Here is a 22,260-nt window from a genome sequence, read left to right as displayed (position 1 = left end):
GAAGGTCATTCTATTCAAGACATCTCATTACGTTTGAGCTCAGAATATGTTCTGTGATTCTACAACAAATAGATTTCTAGGACATTGTAGAGTAATTTGTGGATCGCTTATGCTACCCTTTTAGTGCAGAGGCGAGACTTGTGATACCTTCCATTGTATTGGGCACGAATTTTACTAGAGAGATCTATGGTAGATTATTGTAAAGAGGTGCTAACTCAGCCACAAATTCGATATAGAATCTGATAGGGATTCCATCGGGCCATCGAGTTTTCTCCAGTTTTAGCGATTCCAATTGTTTCTCAAATCACTGGGGCAACTCTCGTGTGTTTTTATCTCTTTCTCTTCCTCTTCTCCTTTTTGTTTCTATTTTGTGTTTCAGGCAACGAAGTGACGCAATGGGGAAGCACTGAAGTTCTATTGCTTTTCTGGCAATGCTTATTATATGTTGCCATTTGTTTAATTACACGACAGTTGTCTGATAGCAAGGTGGCTGCTTCTTTCATCTGCATCTGAGTATTCACATTATCCTAACGACAAATACTAAACCCTGTTTCTGTTTTGATAACAAACACTCGTGTTTTGTTGTAGTGGTTATTTATTTACAACAAATTTCACACCGATTTTCGCTTTGTTAATCAAAGTACGACAACGGACTAGAATCAAACAAAACCAAATCTCGTGAGCTAAAGTTTTTATCTGTCAACGGTCTTTAATCATAGCATTGTCTGGAAATGTAATATTGAGATTCCTTAATTAATGCTGTGCGTCAAATATTTGACAAGGAATCTGGTCAATAATGAGTTGCGTCTCTTAAGAAAAGTGTGGTACAAACACGTAGATATGAAGAAGATTGGATTTAAATAATACGTTAATTAATTCTTCTGTTGTGACAGAACAACTCAGTACTTCTGTAATATAATATAGAACATCCACATTTCTTTGCTTTTCGTTTTTAAATGTAAATAACAGTTCCTGTCTGAGAGACAAATAGATACTAGTTTTCAATGAGAAAAATATCACATGAGCTCTAAATTTAACACAAAGCATTTATGGATACAAAACAAGAGAGATACACGTAACACACAATTACGCAGACTGTGGGTGACCGAAAGACAGTGTAAGGGTCTACGGGTATCAATCTACAATTTACATTCTCAGCGACACCAAAAGAGTGTCATGAGTAGTTTTACACTGTGCTACAGTATATGTCACTGTACTGTTTGCCTCTGCAAAATATAAACAACACAACTGGAGAATTTGATACAGGAAGTATGAAAGAATGACTGAAAATCATGTCTCAGTTACTGTAGAAATTAATGTAGAACCAACACATCGAAAACGAAATTGTATAAATCAAATACGAAGGCGCAGCAGCAGTTTATTAATTCTGGTATTTATATTACCTGGCGTTCTTCATTCTACAATTTAATTTTCTTAGATTCTGAGAATTTTAGTACTGTATCTATTCATTATTGTGCTACTTTTATACCCATTAGATTACCATCATTCTCTGTTACCAAACTATTACCTGTGCACCAATTGGGATCAAAATTTTTACCCATATATCGTTTGTGACGAATTTCAGAGCTCATGCGCTTCGTGTACTGAACATTTTAGCTCATGTTTCCCTAGTGAAATATTGTTTATATGCACTCTAAACATCTTGCATTTACATACTTACCAAATTGCAGTAAGTAAACGCCTCTAAGAGTTTAAGAAAGTTAGTTGTAACATGTCAGACACATGGTTTGAAGTTTACCTGCCTGTTCTGTGAATACGACAAGCAGTTAATATCTGCAGCTTTCTAGGTTTGCTTTTCTTTAACAGTAGCAACTGCGAGGATGCTAGTCACGCGTTATCTGCAGATGAACTAATAAGCCCAAAAACACTTTTTAATGAATAAGTACCGAAGCAGAAACACGTAAATCATGAGATAATGGATCTTAATCTCGATACTGTTCTATAACAACTATCTAGTGTGTTGTGAGTTTTATGTTAAGAACCAGATATTTTGATGACAATTCTATGTCACAGTAAGACTCGCATGTTTGAAGTACTTACAATATGTGATCAAAAGTATCCGGACACCCCCCAAAAACATGCGTTCTTCATATTAGGTGCATTGTGCTGTCACCTACTGCCAGGTACTCCATATCACCGATCTCAGTAGTCATTAGACATCGCTAGAGAGCAGAGTGGGGCGCTCCGCGGAACTCACGGACTTCGATCGTAGTCAAGTGACTGGGTTCAAAATGGCTCTGGGCTCTATGGGACTTAACTTCTGAGGTCATCAGTCCCCTAGAACATAGAACTATTTAAACCTAGCTAACCTAAGGACACCACACACATCCATGAGCCGGCCGGCCAAGTGATTGGGTTTTACTTGTGTCATACGTCTGCACGCGAGGTTTCCACACTCCTAAACCTTTCCTAGGTCCATTGTTTCCGATGTGATAGTGAAGTGGAAACGTGATGGGGCACGTACAGCACAAAAGTGTACAGGCCGACCTCGTCTGCTGACTGACAGAGACCGCCGACAGTTGAAGAGGGTTGTAATGTGTAATAGGTAGACGTCTACCCAGATTATCACACAGGAATTCCAAACTGTCTCAGGATCCACTGAAAGTACTATGACAGTTAGGCAGGAGGTGAGAAAACTTGGATTTCATGGTCGAGCGGCTGCTCGTAAGCCACACATTACGCCGGTAAATTCCAAACGACGCCTAGCCTGGTGTAAGGAGCGTAAACATTGGATGATTGAGCAGTGGAAAAACGTTGTATGGAGTGACGAATCACGGTACAAAATGTGGCGATCCGATGGCACGGTGTGGCTATGGCGAATGCCCGGCGAACGTCATTTGCCAGCTTGTGTAGCGCCAAGAGTAAAATTCGGAGAGGGTGGTATTATGGTGTGGTCGTGTTTTTCATGGAGGGGGCTTGCACCTCTTGCTGTTTTGCGTGGCACTATCACAGCACAGGTCCACGTTGATGTTTTAAGCACCTTCTTGCTTTGGGAAGCTGTTGAAGAGCAATTGGGGGATGGCGATTGCATCTTTCAACAAGATAGCACCTGTTCATAATACACGGCCTGTGGCGGAGTGGTTACTCGACAGTAACATCCCTGTAATAGACTGACCTGCACAGATCCTGGCCTGAATCCTATAGAACACCTTTGGGATGTTTTAGAACGCCCACTTCGTGCCAGGCCTCACCAACCGACATCGATACCTCACCTCGGTGCAGCACTCCGTGAAGAACGGGCTGCCATTCCCCAAGAAATGTTCCAGCATCTGATTGAACGTATGCCTGCGAGAGTGGAAGCTGTCATCAAGACAAGGGTGGGCCAACACCATTTTGAATTCCAGCGTTACCGATGGAGGGCGCTACGAACTTGTAAGTCATTTTCAGTCAGGTGTCGGAATACTTTTGATCACATAGTTTATTATACAGTTTATTGCTGTGTGATGCCCCTACTCGCTATTAGACAGTAAATTAATTAATGACGTTGATTTCTCCGTCCTCAATGGGAAAGTGAGTAAATGATAAAATTTAAACTGCATTGACTGAACTGCACACAGTGGTAATCTAAAAATAACGTACATAACATTAGCAAATGTTTGGAGTGAAATTCAACTTTAAAAAAATGGATGTTGCAAGGGCAGAGTTGGCTGTTTTTTGGAGTGAGTGTGGAGAGTACTTACTCTCGGCAGAGGTCCTGGAGCCGGTGCCGGTGAGCTTGAGCCGCGAGTGCCGGAAGGCGTCGACGGCCGCCCGCGATCCCATGAGCGACCACTTCTGCTGGCTGTGCGGCGACATCGGCTCCTGCAACAACACCAAGATGGCCGCTCTCAGCTGTTTGCTTACTAGGGCAACACAGTCTATGAAACTCAAAGTTCAGCAAATACATGCGGAATCTGTACTAAAAAATCAACTAATCGGTGACAGATAGGATGGATGGAGAGCGGAGTTATTATTGGGTCCACAAGGTTCCATGTTTGGTCCACCAATATTTCCTAGATGTTTGTTCCGGGGGAACTAGGGGGTCTTGTAAGTAACACAAGTACTAGAATCAACGAAAGCGGAGTAAATGTTCAGTAATTTCATAAGGGCATTCTTTTCTCATATAGTCTCTTATTGCTGCTGTATATTCAATGCCGTGCGTCACTGAATTGAACAGGTGGACGGTAATTTAAACTTAAAATCTCTTCTGGAGGTAAAGAAATTCACGTCCAGCAGCCTGTGTACTTACAGGTCCCCGAGAAAATAATAATAAGAAGAATATTAATAATTTCGTGTAGGTCAATAGCCTGGCTGAAGTCTTTCTAATGGATGCCACTTCGGTGACTTGCGTGTCCCTAACGTACGCAGTTATCCATTAGAGGAAATGGGTCCGACAGTTTGACTTGGAATTCGAACTACTTGCTGTTTCTGGCGCCTCCTCGCAACGTTGAGAGATGGAGGCTAAGTTAAATTGAAATTTGAAATTTGTGATAAGGTCTTATGGGACCAAACTGAGAAGGTCATCGGTCCCTAGCCATACACACTTCTTACTCTAACTTAACTAACTTACGCCAAGGACAAATCACACACCCATGCCCGAGGGAGGACTCGAACCTCCGACGGAGGGAGCCGCGCGAACCGTGGCAAGATGTCCCGGACCGAGCGGCTACCCCGGGCGACCGTGATCTTTCAGTTACTTTCTGTACTGTAGCAGCTATTTCTGTGTATGGTCCAAGGTTCATCGAGCTATGTTAGTTGATAGTGACACAACATGCTAAAGCTATTTTCACCCTCAAGTTACGTCGTCTGCAGTCTACTTAGTGCTATCCATGCCAAACTGGGCCGAGTCATTGCACAGCAGGTGACAAAAGTCACAGAATAGCGATATGCACATATACATATGGCGGTAGTAACGCTTACACTAGTTATAAAAGGGCAGGGCATTCGCTGAGTTGTCATTCGTACTTAAGTGATTCATGTGAAAAGGTTCCCGACGTGACTGTGGACTCACTATGGGAGTTAACAAACTTTGAATGCAGAATGGTAGTTGGAGCTCTAGACACATGGGACATTCCATTTCGAAAATCGTTAGTGAATTCAATATTCCGAGCCTCACAGCGCCGGGACTGCCAAATTTGATACGTAACCTCTCACTGCGGACAACGCAGTGGCCGACCGCCTTCACTTAACAACCGAGAGCAGCGGCGTTTGCGTAGAGCTGTCAGTGCTAACAGACAAGCAGAACTGCGAGAAATAACGGCAGAAATCAATGTGAGACCTACGACGAACCTATCCTCTAGGACAGTGAGGCGAAATGTGGCGTTAATGTGCTATGGCAGCAGATGATCGACGCGAGTGCCTTTGCTAACAGCACGACATCGCCTGCAGCGCCTGGGCTCGTCACCATATAGGTTGGACTCTAGGCGACTGGAAAATCGCGGCCAGGTCAGGTTAGGATTTCAGTTGGTAAGAGCTGGTGGCAGGGCTCGAGAGTGGCGCAGACCCCTCGAAATCATGGACCCAAGTTGTCAACAAGGCAATGTGCAAGCTGGTGGTGGCTCCATAATGGTGTGGGTTTTGTTTACATGGAATGGACTGGGTCCTCTGGTCCAAATGAAGCGATTATTGACTGGAAATGGCTATGTTCGGCTACTTGGAGATCACTTCCAGCAAGCAAACATGGAATTTTTGCGGATGACAGTGCGCTGTGTCACCTGGCCACAACTGTTTGCGATTGGTTTGAAGAACAATCTGGACTGTTCCAGCGAATGGTTTGGCCACCCAGACCGCCCGACGTGAATCCCATCGGCCATTTATGCGACTTAATCGAGAGGCCGGTTCGCGCCCAAGACTCTACACTGGTAATGCTTTCGGATTGCGGACGGCTGTAGAAGCAGCATGTCTCAATATTTCTGCATGGGACTTCTAGCGACTTCTTGAGACCATGCCAAGTCGAGTTGGTGCACTTAACCGGGTAAAATGAGGTCCGGCACGACATTTTGAGATATGGCTTTTGTCACCACAATACCTACACTACTGGCCATTAAAATTGCTACATCACGAAGATGACGTGCTACAAACGCGAAATTTAACCGACAGGAAGGCGATGCTATGATATGCAAACTATTAGCTTTTCACAGCATTCACACGAGGTTGACGCCGGTAGCGACACCTACAACGTGCTGACATGACGAAAGTTTCCAACCGATTTCTCATACACAAACAGCAGTTGACCGGCGTTGCCTGGTGAAACGTTGTTGTGATGCCTCGTATAAGGAAGAGAAAGGCGTACCATCACATTTCCGACTTTGATAAAGGTCGGATTGGAGCCTATCGCGATTGCGGTTTATCGTATCGCGACATTGCCGCTCGCGTTCGTCGAGATCCAATGACTGTTAGCACAATATGGAATCGATGGGTTCAGGAGGGTAACACGGAACGCCGTGCTGGATCCCTAGGGCCTCGTATCACTAGCAGTCGAGATGATAGGCATCTTATCTGCGTGGCTGTAACAGACCGTCCAGCCACATCTCGATGCCTGAGTCAACAGATGAGGACGTTTGCAAGACAACAACCATCTGCACGAACAGTTCGACGACGTTTGCAGCAACATGGACTATCAGCTCGGAGACCATGGCTGCGGTTACCCTTGACGCTGCATCACAGACAGGAGCGCCTGCGATGGTGTACTCGACGACGAACCTGGATGCACGGATGGCAAAACGTCATTTTTTCGGATGAATCCAGGTTCTGTTTACATCATCATGATGGTCGCATCCAAGTTTGGCGACATCGCCGTGAACGCACATTGGAAGCGTGTTTTCGTCATCGCCATACTGGCGTATCACCCGGCGTGATGGTATGGGGTGCCATTGGTTACACGTCTCGGTCACCGCTTGTTCGCATTGACGGCACTTTGAACAGTGGAAGTTACATTTCAGATGTGTTACGACCCGTGGCTCTACCCTTCATTCGATCCTTGCGAAACCCTACATTTCAGCAGGATAATGCACGACCGCTTGTTGCAGGTCCTGTACGGGCCTTTCTAGATACAGAAAATGTTCGACTGCTGCCCTGGCCAGCACATTCTCCAGATCTCTCACCAATTGCAAACGTCTGGTCAATGGTGGCCGAGCAACTGGCTCGTCACAATACGCCAGTCACCACAGTTGATGAACTGTGGTATCGTGTTGAAGCTGCATGGGCAGCTGTACCTGTACACGCCATCCAAGCTCTGCTTGACTCAATGCCCAGACGTATCAAGGCCGTTATTATGGCCAGAGGTGGTTGTTCTGGGTACTGATTTCTCAGGATCTATGCACTCAATTCTAGTATAATATATTTTTCCAATGAACACCCGTTTATCATTTGCATTTCTTCTTGGTGTAGCAATTTTAATGTCCAGTAGTGTACTTGCTGAGTTTGGGACCCTACCGGTGTAATTTGATCGACGCAGCCTTTAGGAACCGAGATAAACCTGCGAACTTCGTGTCGGCGCCTGGTGAGGTCTCCACACGTGCGCAGAGGGGCCGGGTCCGGCCGGGCCTGGACACAAGGAAGGAAGAGGCCGACGGGGTTAATAGAGGGCGCGGGGCTCCAGCGTCACCTGCTCTGTCTCGCTACGGAGGAGCCGCCTCCTAATTTGCCGGAAATTGATTCCAACCGCGTCGCGCACATGCAGCAGCCTGCCCGCCGATCCCAGGGAACTACAGGGTCCAATTGTTGCTCTGTGTTTCACCTGCAGGCAAAGCAACGCGCCGAGCGATTGACACCCATATCAACAACACGACTTCGGCAGTCGGGTGCCGTAGTGCGACAACCAGCGTAATACAGGCATAAGAAAAGTCACGACACATTCATACGATTTCTCGAGCTAGTAAACGCATAAGCCAATGAAAAATGCCCCAAATTCTGAGAAAAATACCTGGCTATAGAGATGAGGGCTGGTATACAATACGCACAAGACCGAGTGGACGGCAAACAAGAAATTTCTTGAATTAGTCCTTAGCTCCTGCTGTTCAAACGGTACATCGTACATGCAATGACGGAAATGAAAGGTTCAGCAGTGGGATTGAAATTCTAGGACAAAAGATATCGATGAGTAGATTCGCTGCTGGTATTGCCATCCTCAGAGAAAGCGGGGCAAATTTTAACGAGATACTTTCCAGCTCAGAGTAGCACTTGCAACCTACGTCCTCTATTATTTGCTGGAAGTATTCCAATCTCTGTCTTCCTCTACAGTTTTTTCCCTCTACAGCTCCCTCTAGTACCATGGAAGTTATTCCCTGTTGTCTTAACAGATGTCCTACCATCCTCTCCCTTCTCCCTGTCAGTTCCTTCCATATATTCCTTTCCTCGCCGATTCTCCGGAGAACCTTCACATGCCTTACCTTATCAGTCCACATAATTTTCAACGTTCTTCTGTAGTACCACATCTCAAGGGCTTCGATTCTTTCCTGTTCCGGTTTTCTCACAGTTCATGTCCCACTGTCATACAACGCTGTGGTCCATACATACATTCTCACAAATTTGTTCTTATAATTAAGGCCTATGTTTGGTACTAGTAGACTTTCCTTGACCAGAAACGCGCCGCGCGTGATTAGCCGAGCAGTCTCGGGCGCTGCAGTCATGGACTGTGCGGCTGGTCCCGGCGGAGGTTCGAGTCCTCCCTCGGGCATGGGTGTGTGTGTTTGTCCTCAGGAAATTTAGGTTAAGTAGCGTGTAAACTTAGGGACTGATGACCTTAGAAGTTAAGTCCCATATGATTTCACACACATTTGAATATTTTTGAACCAGAAATGCCATTTTTGCCAGTGCTAGTCTGCTTTAGATGTCCTCCTTGCACCATCCGTCATTGGTTATTTTCTTGCCTAGGTAGCAGATTTCCTTAACTTCATCTACTACGTCGTGTCTTGATTTTTATTCAGTCTTCCATTATCAACTGGAACGTCAGAATTCCCTCTCTGGTGCCTTCACCTTTCCTACAGCCAAACTGTTCATCATCTGACAGAGCCTCAATTTTCTTTCCCTTTCTTCTGTTTGTTATTCTTGTCAGTAGCTTGGATGTATCAACTGTTAAGCTGATTGTGCGACAATTCTCACACTTGTCGGCTCTTACGGTCTTGGGAATTGTGTGGATAATGTTTTTCCGAAAGTCTCTAAGTATATCGCCGGTCTAATACAATCTATACACAAACGTCATTATCGTTTTTTTCCTCTTGCACCCAATGATTTTAGAAATTCCGGTGGAATATTATCCATCCCTCCTGCCTTATCTTATTTTAAGATTCACAACGCTCTTCTAAATTCTGGTTCTAATAATGGGTCTCCTGTCTCTTCTCTATCGACTTCTGTTTCTTCTTCTATCACGTCATCACACAAGATAAGGCCACTTTAAAATGATAAACGTTCAGGGAACAGATGGGAATCGATGTCATTAGTGACAAAGTATAGTGTCCCATTCGAGAAGGCTGATTAAAGAAATCGTCGGTGCACTTTTATGATTATCTTGTTGCAGAACCCCTCTGTCGCCTCATCTTAATTAATTGTAAGCGGATTATTGATTACTTCGGCCGAATGTGCCTACCTGGATAGTTCAAATAACTGAATAAAACGTTGGCGCCAGATCAATGTCACTCAACCCACTGCTCTAAAACAGCAGTTACGCACATTAATGGCACAAATGATCTGGATCAAATGGCACTGGTTCGATCCCATCTGTAGGACTGAACAGAAATATTGTCACTGTTTATCGATCCCAGAGTTTCAAATTGGACGGCGACAGCAACACAATCTTTTAGTTGGTATGCTCATGCAAAAGGCTATATAAACACAAAAAAGCATATATTATTATTATTATTATTGACATTCAGTCACAATTTGTGATTTAGAAGAACGAGCAGTAAACGACTGAGTGAGGCAAAAACCATAGAAATCAAAGGTTCAGAGAATCTCCTTCCATCTTGGATCCCAATTTGTCTTGAATCTATACTCGTCGCACAGGAACGACAGAAGAATATTTCTCTCCTACGTTTCCTGGATATCCGAATTACTCTGCGAATAGCTTTGAGCCATGGCACTGCGCTGAGGCCATTAACTACTTGGGTTGCTGATATCAGATCATGTCGCGAGCTGGGGTCTTTGGTCGAGGCGTGTGTGCCCTGGTACAGTCAGTTGGCTGGAGGGTAGGCGGTTGGCAAGTTGTTGCTTTTCGGGGCCTCGGCATGTCCGGTACGTGACTCGAGAAGTCGCGGGTGGTTAAATCGGTCGGAGGCAAGCCTTGTCGGCTCGCCCATGGACTGGCATTGGCGATTTGCGAGAAGAGCAGCCGACGTTGCGTGCCACCTGGTCGCAAAATTCCCGGCCCAGATTAGAGGCAAAAACACTCAGTTTTGGAATCCTAGAAGTAAGCGCTCCATCACATCTGAGTGATGTTGTTTTCTTATTGCATCTCCACGACTACGTTACTGTGGAATTGGACCTGTTACACTACTGGCCATTAAAATTGCTGCACCAAGAAGAAATGCACATGATAAACGGGTATTCATTGGACAGATATATTATACTAGAACTGACATGTGATTACATTTTCACGCAATTTGGGTGCATAGATCCTGAGAAATCAGTACCCACAACAACCACCTCTGGCCGAAATAACGGCCTTAATACGCCTGGGCATTGAGTCAAACAGAGCTTGGATGGCGTGTACAGGTACAGCTGCCCATGCTGCTTCAACACGATACTACAGTTCATCAAGACTAGTGACTGGCGTATTGTGACGAGCCAGTCGCTTGGCCACCATTGACCAGACGTTTTCAATTGGTGCTGGCCAGGGCATCAGTCGAACATTTTCTGTATCCAGAAAGGCCCATATTCTGGGACATAGTCCCCATCTTCTGAGACATAGTTATAGAACCACTCCTACAGTTACTAGAGGAGCACATCCTGACAGATGGAGTTGTCGCTTATGCTGATGATCTACTCGTCGTAGTTTCAGCAAACAACCGTGCCCAGCTAGAAGAAAGAGCCAATGGAACACTTAGGACAATAACCCAATGGTGCACAGATAATAAATTAAAGATAGCAGGAAACAAAACAACTTATATATTGCTAAAGGGTATCCTGCGCAGGAAGCCAATAGTCAAAATCGGGGACACAAACATAAAAAGACTAGCAGTCACACGCCATCTAGGAGTATACATTGATGAACGATGGAACTTCCACGAACACATGCGAATATGCACAAACAAAGCAGAAAAGATACTACACAAACTGGCTAGGCTACATTCGGTACAATTCAGACTACCCCTGTCAGTGACACGAACATACCATTGCGCTCTCTTCGAGTCAGTACTATGCTTTGCTGCCAGTACATGGGCCCACAGGTTAAATCTCTCAACCAACAGAACCATTGTACGTCGAGGCCAAAGAACTGTTCTACTTCGACTAACAGGGGCATTCAACACAACATCAACTGACGCACTATGTGTCGTCATGGGAATCTTCCCCATAGATATCACCATCAGGTACCGCGCAGCAATGTACTGGCTTAGGATGGGGAGAATAGACCAGGTTCGGCAGATCACTGGTGTACCGATTGAGACAACACGCCAACTCAGAGCATGGCAAGTGCATACCCGGCAGAGCGAGTGGACCAACAGCGATAAGGGCCGCCGTGCATGCAACGTCTTCCCTGACATCCGGGAAACACTAAAACTAAAACATATTGATCCCATCCGCGGTATGGTACATTTCATCACAGGACATGGCCCTTATCCCACGCACCTGTACCGCGTGAGTCTGCAGCAGACTAATAGATGCACATGCGGGGAAGAAGGTTCCTCTGAACATACTGTCTTCTTCTGCGGACAACGCACGAACATAAGACACACAGTAGACATAAATCGCCTGAACACACAGAACGAACTACATGCCATAATACGCGACCCGGAAAGGTGGACTGAACTCAACAAACTAACGGACGAAATCTCGAAGATCCAACAAGTAGAATACTTGCGCAACAGACCCTACCGAAGGCAAGTCGGTCCAAACAGACATCACGATGCCCAGGGGGACACAGATATGATTGTCACCACGAGTGATGAAGAAGAAACAGATACAGACCAGGGCACCAACACAGATATTGAAGCGTCCAGCGCGGATGATCCATAGTGTCAACCAAGTCCACTTCAAAGAACAGTCTGGAACAACTGACAAGAGGTGCACAAGTCACACACAATCCTAAAAACAGATTGCACCTTATATGTAAATAGTTAACAGCATCTCCATGTCTAATAAGAGCTTAAAGCTAGGTACCTCTTCAAGGCAAGGGACCTACGCCTTCCGTTAAGAGGCAGCGCACAGTCTGGATGGAAGGATCTTAATTGTGGTCCCTCTCTTTTGAGCCCAACCCGACGGATACCTATGGTAGATCGGGGAAAACCACCGTTCAGGTCGTGTTGTCGGCGGGGCCGGGAGGTGCTTGCGCCTGATGTACTCTACTAGGAGCCTTGTAGGCTCAACACAAACCGTTAGCGTCATTACCTTATTGCTTTTACCACAAGTACCCCTTCATTAGCAACTTTGAGCCAAGCACAAAATCAGTTACCTCTCTACTGTATATCGTAAATAGTTTAGCAGGCTGGACATGGAGGTCTTAGTCTTAGTTTCTAGCTTTAACGTACCCTAATCTCTTCTAGTTGAGTTAGTTTTTATGATGGTAGATGTTAAAGGCATGGTGAGCAACGGCCAGCGTCTTGAGGGTCATTCCAAGACCCGGGCCGCCGCCCACAACCAGGTGATCCCTTCTCTATTCAGTTCTCTTCCTTCCTTCTTTCTAAATATTTAATTTCGTTTTGTTTATTAATATCTTACTTGATTTTGTATTAGTTATAAGTTTTTCTAATGCTGCACAACAACAACAAAAAAAAAAGATATCAAATGGATCTAAACAGAGCCCGCCTCCACGTGGCGGGACACGGGCAACGGTGTGAGTGGGGACGGGAGCCGGTGTGGTGTTACTTTCAGTCACTCCGGACCCCAGACCCAGTCAGAGCGGCTAAGTGGCAACATGCGACCCACCATAAGAAATTAGACGGTGAGTCATAAAATATAAGCAGCTAGTGAAAAAAAAAGTGTATCCAGAAAGGCCCGTACAGTTTATCAATATAAACTGTTGAACCTGTCCTTTCATCTACAGTCATTAGCTAACTCCACTCATTGGGGAACTTGCCTGCTTGTTCCTTCTTGGCTGTGATAATCGTGTGCCGTATTTCTCAGCTTTCCTTGTATTCTGCTGGTGTGTACCAGTTGGGAGTCTCATTTAAATTACATGTCCTCCGAACTTATCTTGTATTTTGGGCAATTTGATTTTTATTAAGGGTAATTTCGAACGTTTCTTCTGGTGTGTACCAGTTGGGAGTCACATTTAAATTACATGTGCTCGCAACCTATCTTGTATTTTGGGCACTTGTATTTTTACTATGGCCACCGTCAACTTTTCTGCTGGTGTGTACGAGTTCTGAGTCACATTTAAATTGCATGTCCTCCCAGCTTACCTTGTATTTGAGCATTTGTATTTTTATTAAGGGTCATTATCAATATTTCTGCTGGTATGTGCCAGTTGTTAGTCACATTTAAATTGTATCCCTTCACAGCTTTGGCTATATTTTGGGGGATTGTGTATGTCATTGATTAAGGGATTTTTTTATTACGGTTTATACACTTTTATGGGCTTTCCAACAGCCACAATCGGTGGCGTGACTTGTTAGGCTTTCTGTATTTTGGATGGCCGTTGTGCACTTGTGTTCCCCATGCTAGGAAATTATTAGTACATTTAGTGCCTGTCATTTTAATTAATTTTACTGATAAAATTGTTTCTTGAATCGCTTGCAGTCATACAGAGATGGCGTGTCCTCTTTCTTGTACTTGGAAACTCTACACTCCTGGTTTCAAGCCCTGCTCTTAATTATATAAATTGTTAAAGTTTGTTATTATTGAATTGAGCCTGTTTGAGTTTTTAAAATGATTGTCAGCGTTGATATTCTTTTAACAATTTTTTAAAGTTGTAGTTATAATATTTTTGCTAAGCAATAAAGTGTATGGCGAAACATTCGGGTCTACCTTCATGTGTTTTTCCTTAAAGTTGTCCCAACTCTAGTGTGAGGTATCAGGCTTGATAAAATACAGTTTGTAAAAGTTATATAAAGTCTTTGATGGTGTACTGAAGTACTCCTATCATATCTCTATATAGGATGATTGCGTGATGATATTACAAATTTCAAGGATATAGGGAATGATAAGCGTGTTAATCTGAGGCAACGGAACCTGCTCCGGAAACGACCGAGTACAAAACTGCAAGCGAAAATCACTGACACCCTGACAGTGGACCTTTTCTACCACAAGCTCTTTTCTGTCCATATTGTGGGAAGAGGTAGTATGGATCGAAACAAGAACAAATGGTCCAGTACATGTTCGCTCTGAAATGCACACCTAAAGAGTTATGAGCATTTGTTCAGTAGAAGAGATGTATTCCACAGAACCAACGATGAAAAAGGGATGCACTTTAGAATCCATGTTTACTGGAAATTTGTTTTTGTTTTGGTCTCTACTACCTCCTCCCAAATTAGGGAAAGCAACGATATTCGTTTATAACTTTCCAATCTATTGTTTCCGGACCAGGGTCCCTGACTTCAAACGATACACTTATCCTTCTCCATCAACCATTAATCTTTGTGTATACATATGTATGTATGCCTCTACGTTCCACCTCTTCAAACCATAGAATCGATTTCAATCAAACTTGGTACACATATCACATTATGTCTGGAAAGAGGGGATATGAGGGTAAGGACACCTCGCATAGGGGTGGACATAGGGGTGAAAAATAGTCCTTCCTTAGGTTACACATGTTAATGTGAGGGGAGCGATCTGCCGATTTTATGCAACGAAATTTCTTCTGAAACCAAGCCAAATGCTTCATGATAACCAGTTTCGACAGGAGCTTGTTTTCGTAATCTGATCTTCGGAAATTTAAAGTGGATACTTACCAACCACATAGTGGGAGAACACTCCGCTGATAACACAGCGTAGTCACATTGGTCTGTCAAAAACAAGAAGATAAGGACGTACAATACATGTGACTTGATGGTGTGTCAGGAGGAACTTCGTACATTGCTCACTTCTTGGGAACGTAGCGTGAGTGAGGCCATTCAACCTTAGCCGAGAAGGCGAAGACAGTGAGTATTGTATCTCTTCATCTTGTTATTAGTAACAAACTAATGTGCCTACGCTCTGTTATCAATGGAATGTGTTCGGACTATGTGACGGGTAATTTTTTGTTGTTGTGGTCTTCAGTCCTGAGACTGGTTCGATGCAGCTCTCCATGCTACTCTATCCTGTGCAAGCTTCTTCATCTCCCAGTACCTGCTGCAGCCTACATCCTTCTGGATCTGCTTAGTGTATTCATCTCTTGGTCTCCCTCTGCGATTTTTACCCTCCACGCTGCCCTCCAATACTAAATTGGTGGTCCCTCGATGTCTCAGAACATGTCCTACCAACCGATCCCTTCTTCTAGTCAAGTTGTGACACAAACTCCTCTTATCCCCAATTCTATTCAATACCTCCTCATTAGTTACGTGATCTACCCATCTAATCTTCAGCATTCCTCTGTAGCACCACATTTCGAAAGCTTCTATTCTCTTCTTGTCTAATCTATTTATCGTCCACGTTTCACTTCCATACATGGCTACACTCCATACAAATACTTTCAGAAACCACTTCCTGACATTTAAATCTATACTCGATGTTAACAATTTTTTCTTCTTCAGATACGCTTTCCTTGCCATTGCCAGCCTACATTTTATACCCTCTCTACTTCGACCATCATCAGTTATTTTGCTCCCCAAATAGCAAAACTCCTTTACTACTTTAAGTGTCTCATTTCCTAATCTAATATTCTCAACATCACCCGACTTAATTCGACTACATTCCATTATCCTCGTTTTGCTTTAGTTGATGTTGATCTTATACCCTCCTTTCAAGACACTGTCCATTCCGTTCAACTTCTCTTCCAAGTCCTTTGCTGTCTCTGACAGAATTACGATGTCATCGGCAAACCTCAAAGTTTTTATTTCTTCTCCAAGGATTTTAATGCCTACTCCGAACTTTTCTTTCGTTTCCTTTACTTGCTCAGTATACAGACTGAATAACATCGGGAAGAGCCTACAAGCCTGTCTCACTCCCTTCCCAAACACTGCTTCCCTTTCATACCCCTCGACTCTTATAACTGCCATCTGGTTTCTGTACAATTTGTAAATAGCCTTTCGCTCCCTGTATTTTACCCCTGCCACCTTCAGAATTTTAAAGAGAGTATTCCAAACAACATTGTCAAAAGCTTTCTCCAAGTCTACAAATACTAGAAACGTAGGTTTGCCTTTCCTTAGTCTTTCTTCTAAGATAAGTCGTAGGGTCAGTATTGCCTCACGTGTTCCAACATTTCTAGGGAATCCAAAGTGATCTTCCCCGAGGTCGGCTTCTATCAGTTTTTCCATTCTTCTGTAAAGAATTCGCGTTAGTATTTTGCAGCTGTGACTTATTAAACTGATAGTTCGGTAATTTTCACATTTGTCAACATCTGCTTTCTTTGGGATTGGAATTATTATATTTTTCTTGAAATCTGAGGGTATTTCGCCTGTCTCATACATCTAGCTCACCAGATGGTCGAGTGTTGTCACGACTGTCTCTCCCAAGGCTGTCAGTAGTTCTAATGGAATGTGGTCTACTCCGGGGGCCTTGTTTCGACTCAGGTCTTTCAGTGCTCTGTCAAACTCTTCACGCAGTATCATATTTCCCATTTCTTCTTCATCTATGCCCTCTTTCATTTCCATGATATTGTCCTCAAGTACATCGCCCTTGTATAGACCCTCTATTTACTCCTTCCACCTTTCTGCTTTCCCTTCTTTGCTTAGAACTGGGTTTCCATCAAAGCTCTTGATATTCATGCAAGTGGTTCTCCTTTCACCAAAGGTGTCTTTAATTTTCCTGTAGGCAGTATTTATCTTACCACTAGTGAGATAAGCCTCTACATCCTTACATTTGTCCTCTAGCCATCCCTGCTTAGCCATTTTGCACTTCCTGTCGATCTCATTTTTGAGACGTTTGTATTCCCTTTTGCCTGCTTCATTTACTGCATTTTTATATTTTCTCCTTTCATCAATTAAATTCAATATTTCTTCTGTTACCCAAGGGTTTCTACTAGCCCTCGTCTTTTTACCTATTTGATCCTCTGCTGCCTTCACTATTTCATCCCTCAAAGCTACCCATTCTTCTTCTACTGTATTTCTTTCTTCCATTCCTGTCAATTGTTCCCTTATGCTCTCCTGAAACTCTGCACAACCTCTGGATCTTTCAGTTTATCCAGATCCCATCTCCTTAAATTCCCACCTTTTTGCAGTTTCTTCAGTTTTAATCTACAGTTCATAACCGATAGATTGTGGTTAGAGTCCACATCTGCCCCTGGAAATGTCTTACAATTTAAAACTTGGTTCCTCAATCTCTGTGTTATTATTATATAATCTATCTGATACCTTTTAGTATCTCCAGGGTTCCTCCATGTATACAACCTTCTTTCATGATTCTTAAACCAAGTGTTAGCTATGATTAAGTTATGCTCTGTGCAAAATTCTACCGGGCGGCTTCCTCTTTCATTTCTTAGCCCCAATCCGTATTCCCCTACTATGTTTCCTTCTCTCCCTTCACTACCTGAGTAATTTCTTTTATCTCATCATACATTTCATCAATTTCTTCATCATCTGCAGAGCTAGTTGGCATATAAACTTGTATTACTGTAGTAGGCGTGGGCTTCGTGTCTATCTTGGGCACAATAATGCGTTCACTATGCTGTTTGTAGTTGCTTACCCATACTCCTATTTGTTTATTCATTATTAAACCTACTCCTGCATTACCCCTATTTGATTTTGTATTTATAACTCTGTATTCACCTGACCAAAAGTCTTGTTCCTAATGCCACCGAACTTCACTAATTCCCACTATATCTAACTTTAACCTATCCATTTCCCTTTTTAAATTTTCTAACCTACCTGCCCGATTAAGGGATCTGACATTCCACGCAATTATGCACTTTAAATTTCCAAAGGTTACAAGTAGCTTCTGTCGAAACCGGCCATGTGAAATAAATAATATTTAGCGTTCTTGGTCTCTGAATAAATTTCCGTCCGTAGTTCTTCCTTAATGTAAAGTACCAAACAACTGCCCGGATTTCCTGCAGGGCCGGCGTGTTGTGTGGGTAGTATCAGACTGCTTTGCAGGTGGTATACCAGCGGATGGCAGCGGCTGACAGCGGGAGGAGGATATGGTTGTTGAAAGGGAGGAGAAAGACAGAGAGAGGAGGGCAGAGAAAATCGACAGAGAAAGGAAGAGAGCAATATATGCACAGAGACAAAGGGATGGACAGAGTGGAGAGGAACAGGGAGAGAAAGGGAAGGAGGAGGAGATAGAGGAGGAGCGGATGGGCAGATGGGGAGGGGGGGGGGCGAGGAGTATATAGTCGATAGACGGAGAGGAGATGAAGAGATGGAAAGAGGAGGGAGGAGGAACTGGCCTAATAGCAGTCTGGAATAAATAAATACCCAAACAACACAGTGCTTCTCAACTAAGCTTTTATTGAAGTTAATGTGTAGTTCCTGCTTTTATAAATATCTTTGACAGTTAACTATGAGACTAAAATTTCTTTTGCATGCGACCTTTGGCTGACATTGTTTTCATCTTCTCCGCTGAGTTTCAACGGCCTCGCTCTCACTTCCTCCGCAAGAAGCGGCCAATGTACAAAAATGGTTCAAATGGCTCTAAGCACTATGGGACTTAACATCTGAGGTCATCAGTCCTCTAGACTTAGAACTACTTAAGCGTAGCTAACCTAAGGACATCACACACATCCACACCCGAGGCAAGATTCGAACCTGCGACATTAGCAGAAGCACGGATCCGGATTGAAGCGCCTAGAACCGCTCGGTCACAGCAGCCGCCTGGCCAATGTACACTACTGGCCACTAAAATTGCTACACCAAGAAGAAATGCAGATGATAAACGTGTATTCATTGGACAAATATATTATACTAGAACTGACACGTGATTACATTTTCACGCAATTTGGGGGCATAGATCGCGAGAAATCAGTACCCAGAACAACCACCTCTGGCCGTCAAAACGGCCTTGATACGCCTGGGCATTGAGTCAAACAGAGCTTGGATGGCGTTTACGGGTACAGCTGCCCATGCAGCTTCAACACGATTCCACAGTTCATCAAGAGTAGTGACTGGAGTATTGCGACGAGCCAGTTGCTAGGCCACCATTTACCAGATGTTTTCAATTTGTGAGAGAGCTGGAGAATGTGCTGGCCAGGGCAGCAGTCGAACATTTTCTGTATCCACAAAGGCCCGTACAGGACCTACAACAAGCAGTCGTGCATTATCCTGCTGAAATGTAGGGTTTCGCGACGATCGAATAAAGTGCAGAGACACGGGTCGTAACACATCTGAATTGTAACTTCCAGTGTTCAAAGTGCCGTCAATGACAACAAGAGGTGACCGAGACGTGTAACCAATGGCACCCCATACCATCACTCCGGGGGATACGCCAGTATGGCGACGACGATTACACGCTTCCAATGTGCCCGCGATGGCGCCAAACACGGATGCGACCATCATGACGCTGTAAACATAACCTGGATTCATCCGAAAAAATGGCGTTTTCCCATTCCTGCACCCAGGTTCGTCGTTGAGTACACCATCGCAGACGCTCCTGTCTGTGATGCAGCGTCAAGGGTAACCGCAGCCATGGTCTCCGAGCTGATAGTCCATGCTGCTGCAAATGTCGTCGAACTGTTCGTGCAGATGGTGGTTGTCTTGCAAACGTCCCCATCTGTTGACTCAGGGATCGAGACGTGGCTGCACGATCCGTTACAGCCATGTGGATAAGATGCCTGTCATCTCGACTGCTAGTGACAAGAAGCCGTTGGGATCCAGCACGGCCTTGCGTATTACTCTCCTGAACCCACCGATCCCATATTCTGCTAACAGTCATTGGATCTCGACCAAAGCGAGCAGCAATGTCTCGATACGATAAACCGCAATTGCGATAGGCTACAACCCGACCTTTATCAAAGTCGGAAACTTGATGGTACGCATTTCTTCTCCTTACACGAGGCATCACAACACCGTTTCACCAGGCAACGCCGGCCAACTGCTGCTTGTGTATGAGAAATCGGTAGGAAACTTTCCTCATGTCAGCACGTTGTAGGTGTCGCCACCGGCGCCAACCTTTTGTGAATGCTCTGAAAAGCTAATCATTTGCATATCAGAGCATCTTCTTTCTGTCGGTTAAATTTCGTGTCTGTAGCACGTCATCTTCGTGGTGTAGCAATTTTAATGGCCAGTAGTATACAAACTTCCCCCCCAACAAGCCATCAAGATGCGTGTGTAGCAAAATGTATGCCACGCTTCCTCGCTCATGTCACTGTCTTCAAAAAAATATATAACATTGCCTCAGTATCGCACGTCCATCTCTGTGGTGACGAATCAAAATATTGCTGTCACTCCAAACTATCCTCGGATTGTATTAATGAAAGGAATCATTTGGTGAAATGAGTCCGCCTTCACGAAGAAAATATGTGAATATTAGTCTCTGTATCTTGTAATGGACTGCCGGCCGTAGTGGCCGAGTGGTTCTAGGCGTTTCAGTCTGGAACCGCGCGGTCGATACGGTCGCAGGTTCGAATCCTGCCTCGGGATGGATGTGTGTGATGTCCTTTGGTTAGTTAGGCATAAGTAGTTCTAAGTCTAGGGGACTGATGACCAAAGATGTTAAGTCCTATAGTGCTCAGAGCCAATTCAACCATTTTTTCTAGTGGACTGTTTACGTGGTACATGCCATAACGTCGTAAATAACCGAATAATTCATTAACCGAAGAGGACGATATTATTCGCAATATAAATTCCGGCAGTGGTCTCACGCGATTTGGGGAAACTGTGGAAAACTGGAATCTGAATGGTCAGAGATAAATGGGAATACGGTATCCAAATCAGTGTCCTCACGTGATGCAGTAAGTAGTGACATTATGTCAGTTACACAGATCACCCAGAGAATTATGAGCACCGACCTACGATCGACACAAACCCGTCCAGGCGACAGCGGCGTCACCGGCTGGGGAATGACCGCTAGTCAGACACCGCACTATGCACGTAGTGTTAGTAATCGTGCTGTTCGTGTTTAGAATGAGGAAGCGCGCGATCTATCTGAGCTTGACAAATGGTTCAAATGGCTCTGAGCACTATGCGACTTAACTTCTGAGATCATCAGTCGCCTAGAACTTAGAGCTAATTAAACCTAACTGACCGAAGGACATCACACACATCCATGCCCGAGGCAGGATTCGAACCTGCGACCGTAACGGTCACTGCGCTCCAGACTGTAGCGCCTAGAACCGCACGGCCACTCGGACCGGCTGAGCTTGACAGAGGGCAGATTGTAATGGCCCGAAGGCTCGGCAGAGCATTTCGGAAACTGCACGGCTTGTCGAGTGTTCCAGGAGTTCCAGTGGTGAGTGTCTTCAACACGTGGCGAAACCAAGATGAAACCTCGTCCAAACGTCGTGAGGATGGGCGACCATCCCTCATTACAGATGTCGGACGTCGTAGACTGGGCGGACTGGTAAAACAGGAAAGGCGGCGAAGTGTGGCGGAACTAACATCGGACTTTAATGCTGGGCAGAGTACCCTCCACAGCCGACGAACCATGAACGTGCCAATGTTAAAACCACGACATAGGCAACTGCGACTAAAATGGTCACGAGATCATCGGCACTGGACGTTGGCGCAAAGGCAGCCGTTGAAGAACTTACGAATTCCGATACCTTCTACATCACGTCGTCTTCCAGTGGGACAGCTCCTACACTGCGGGATGGAGACAAACAGGCGGCGGCTCCGTTATGCTCTGGGAGCATTCACGTGGATACTCATGGCTCCAGTGGAGCCCGTGCAAGGCACCATGACGGCCAAGCAGCAGCGTACGCTAGTTGCAGACCACGTACACATCTTCATGACGAATGCGTTTTCTGACGGCAGTGGCGTTTTTCAGCAAGATAATGCGCCTTCCACAAGGCCAAGAGTGTGGTGGAGTGGTTTCAGGACCACAGTGTCGAGTTCCAATTGATGTGCTGGCCGCCATCTCGCCATATCTGAACCC

General features: G+C 44.7%; 1 protein-coding gene across 1 annotated transcript in view; it reads right to left on the bottom strand.

The window, feature by feature from the left end:
- The window catches only part of LOC124802915, a 647,078-nt gene that overhangs the window by 365,273 nt on the left and 259,545 nt on the right, over positions 1 to 22,260 (bottom strand). The window contains exon 2 of the mRNA XM_047263984.1: positions 3,702 to 3,822. Within this exon, the coding sequence (XP_047119940.1) occupies positions 3,702 to 3,822 (121 nt within the window). The remainder of the gene's footprint in view (positions 1 to 3,701; positions 3,823 to 22,260) is intronic.

The sequence above is a fragment of the Schistocerca piceifrons genome, chromosome 6 (genome assembly GCF_021461385.2).
Source record: "Schistocerca piceifrons isolate TAMUIC-IGC-003096 chromosome 6, iqSchPice1.1, whole genome shotgun sequence".
NCBI classification, from domain to species: Eukaryota; Metazoa; Arthropoda; class Insecta; order Orthoptera; family Acrididae; genus Schistocerca; species Schistocerca piceifrons.
Note: the sequence above shows the minus strand (reverse complement) of the source record. Positions and strands in the feature narration are given on the sequence as shown.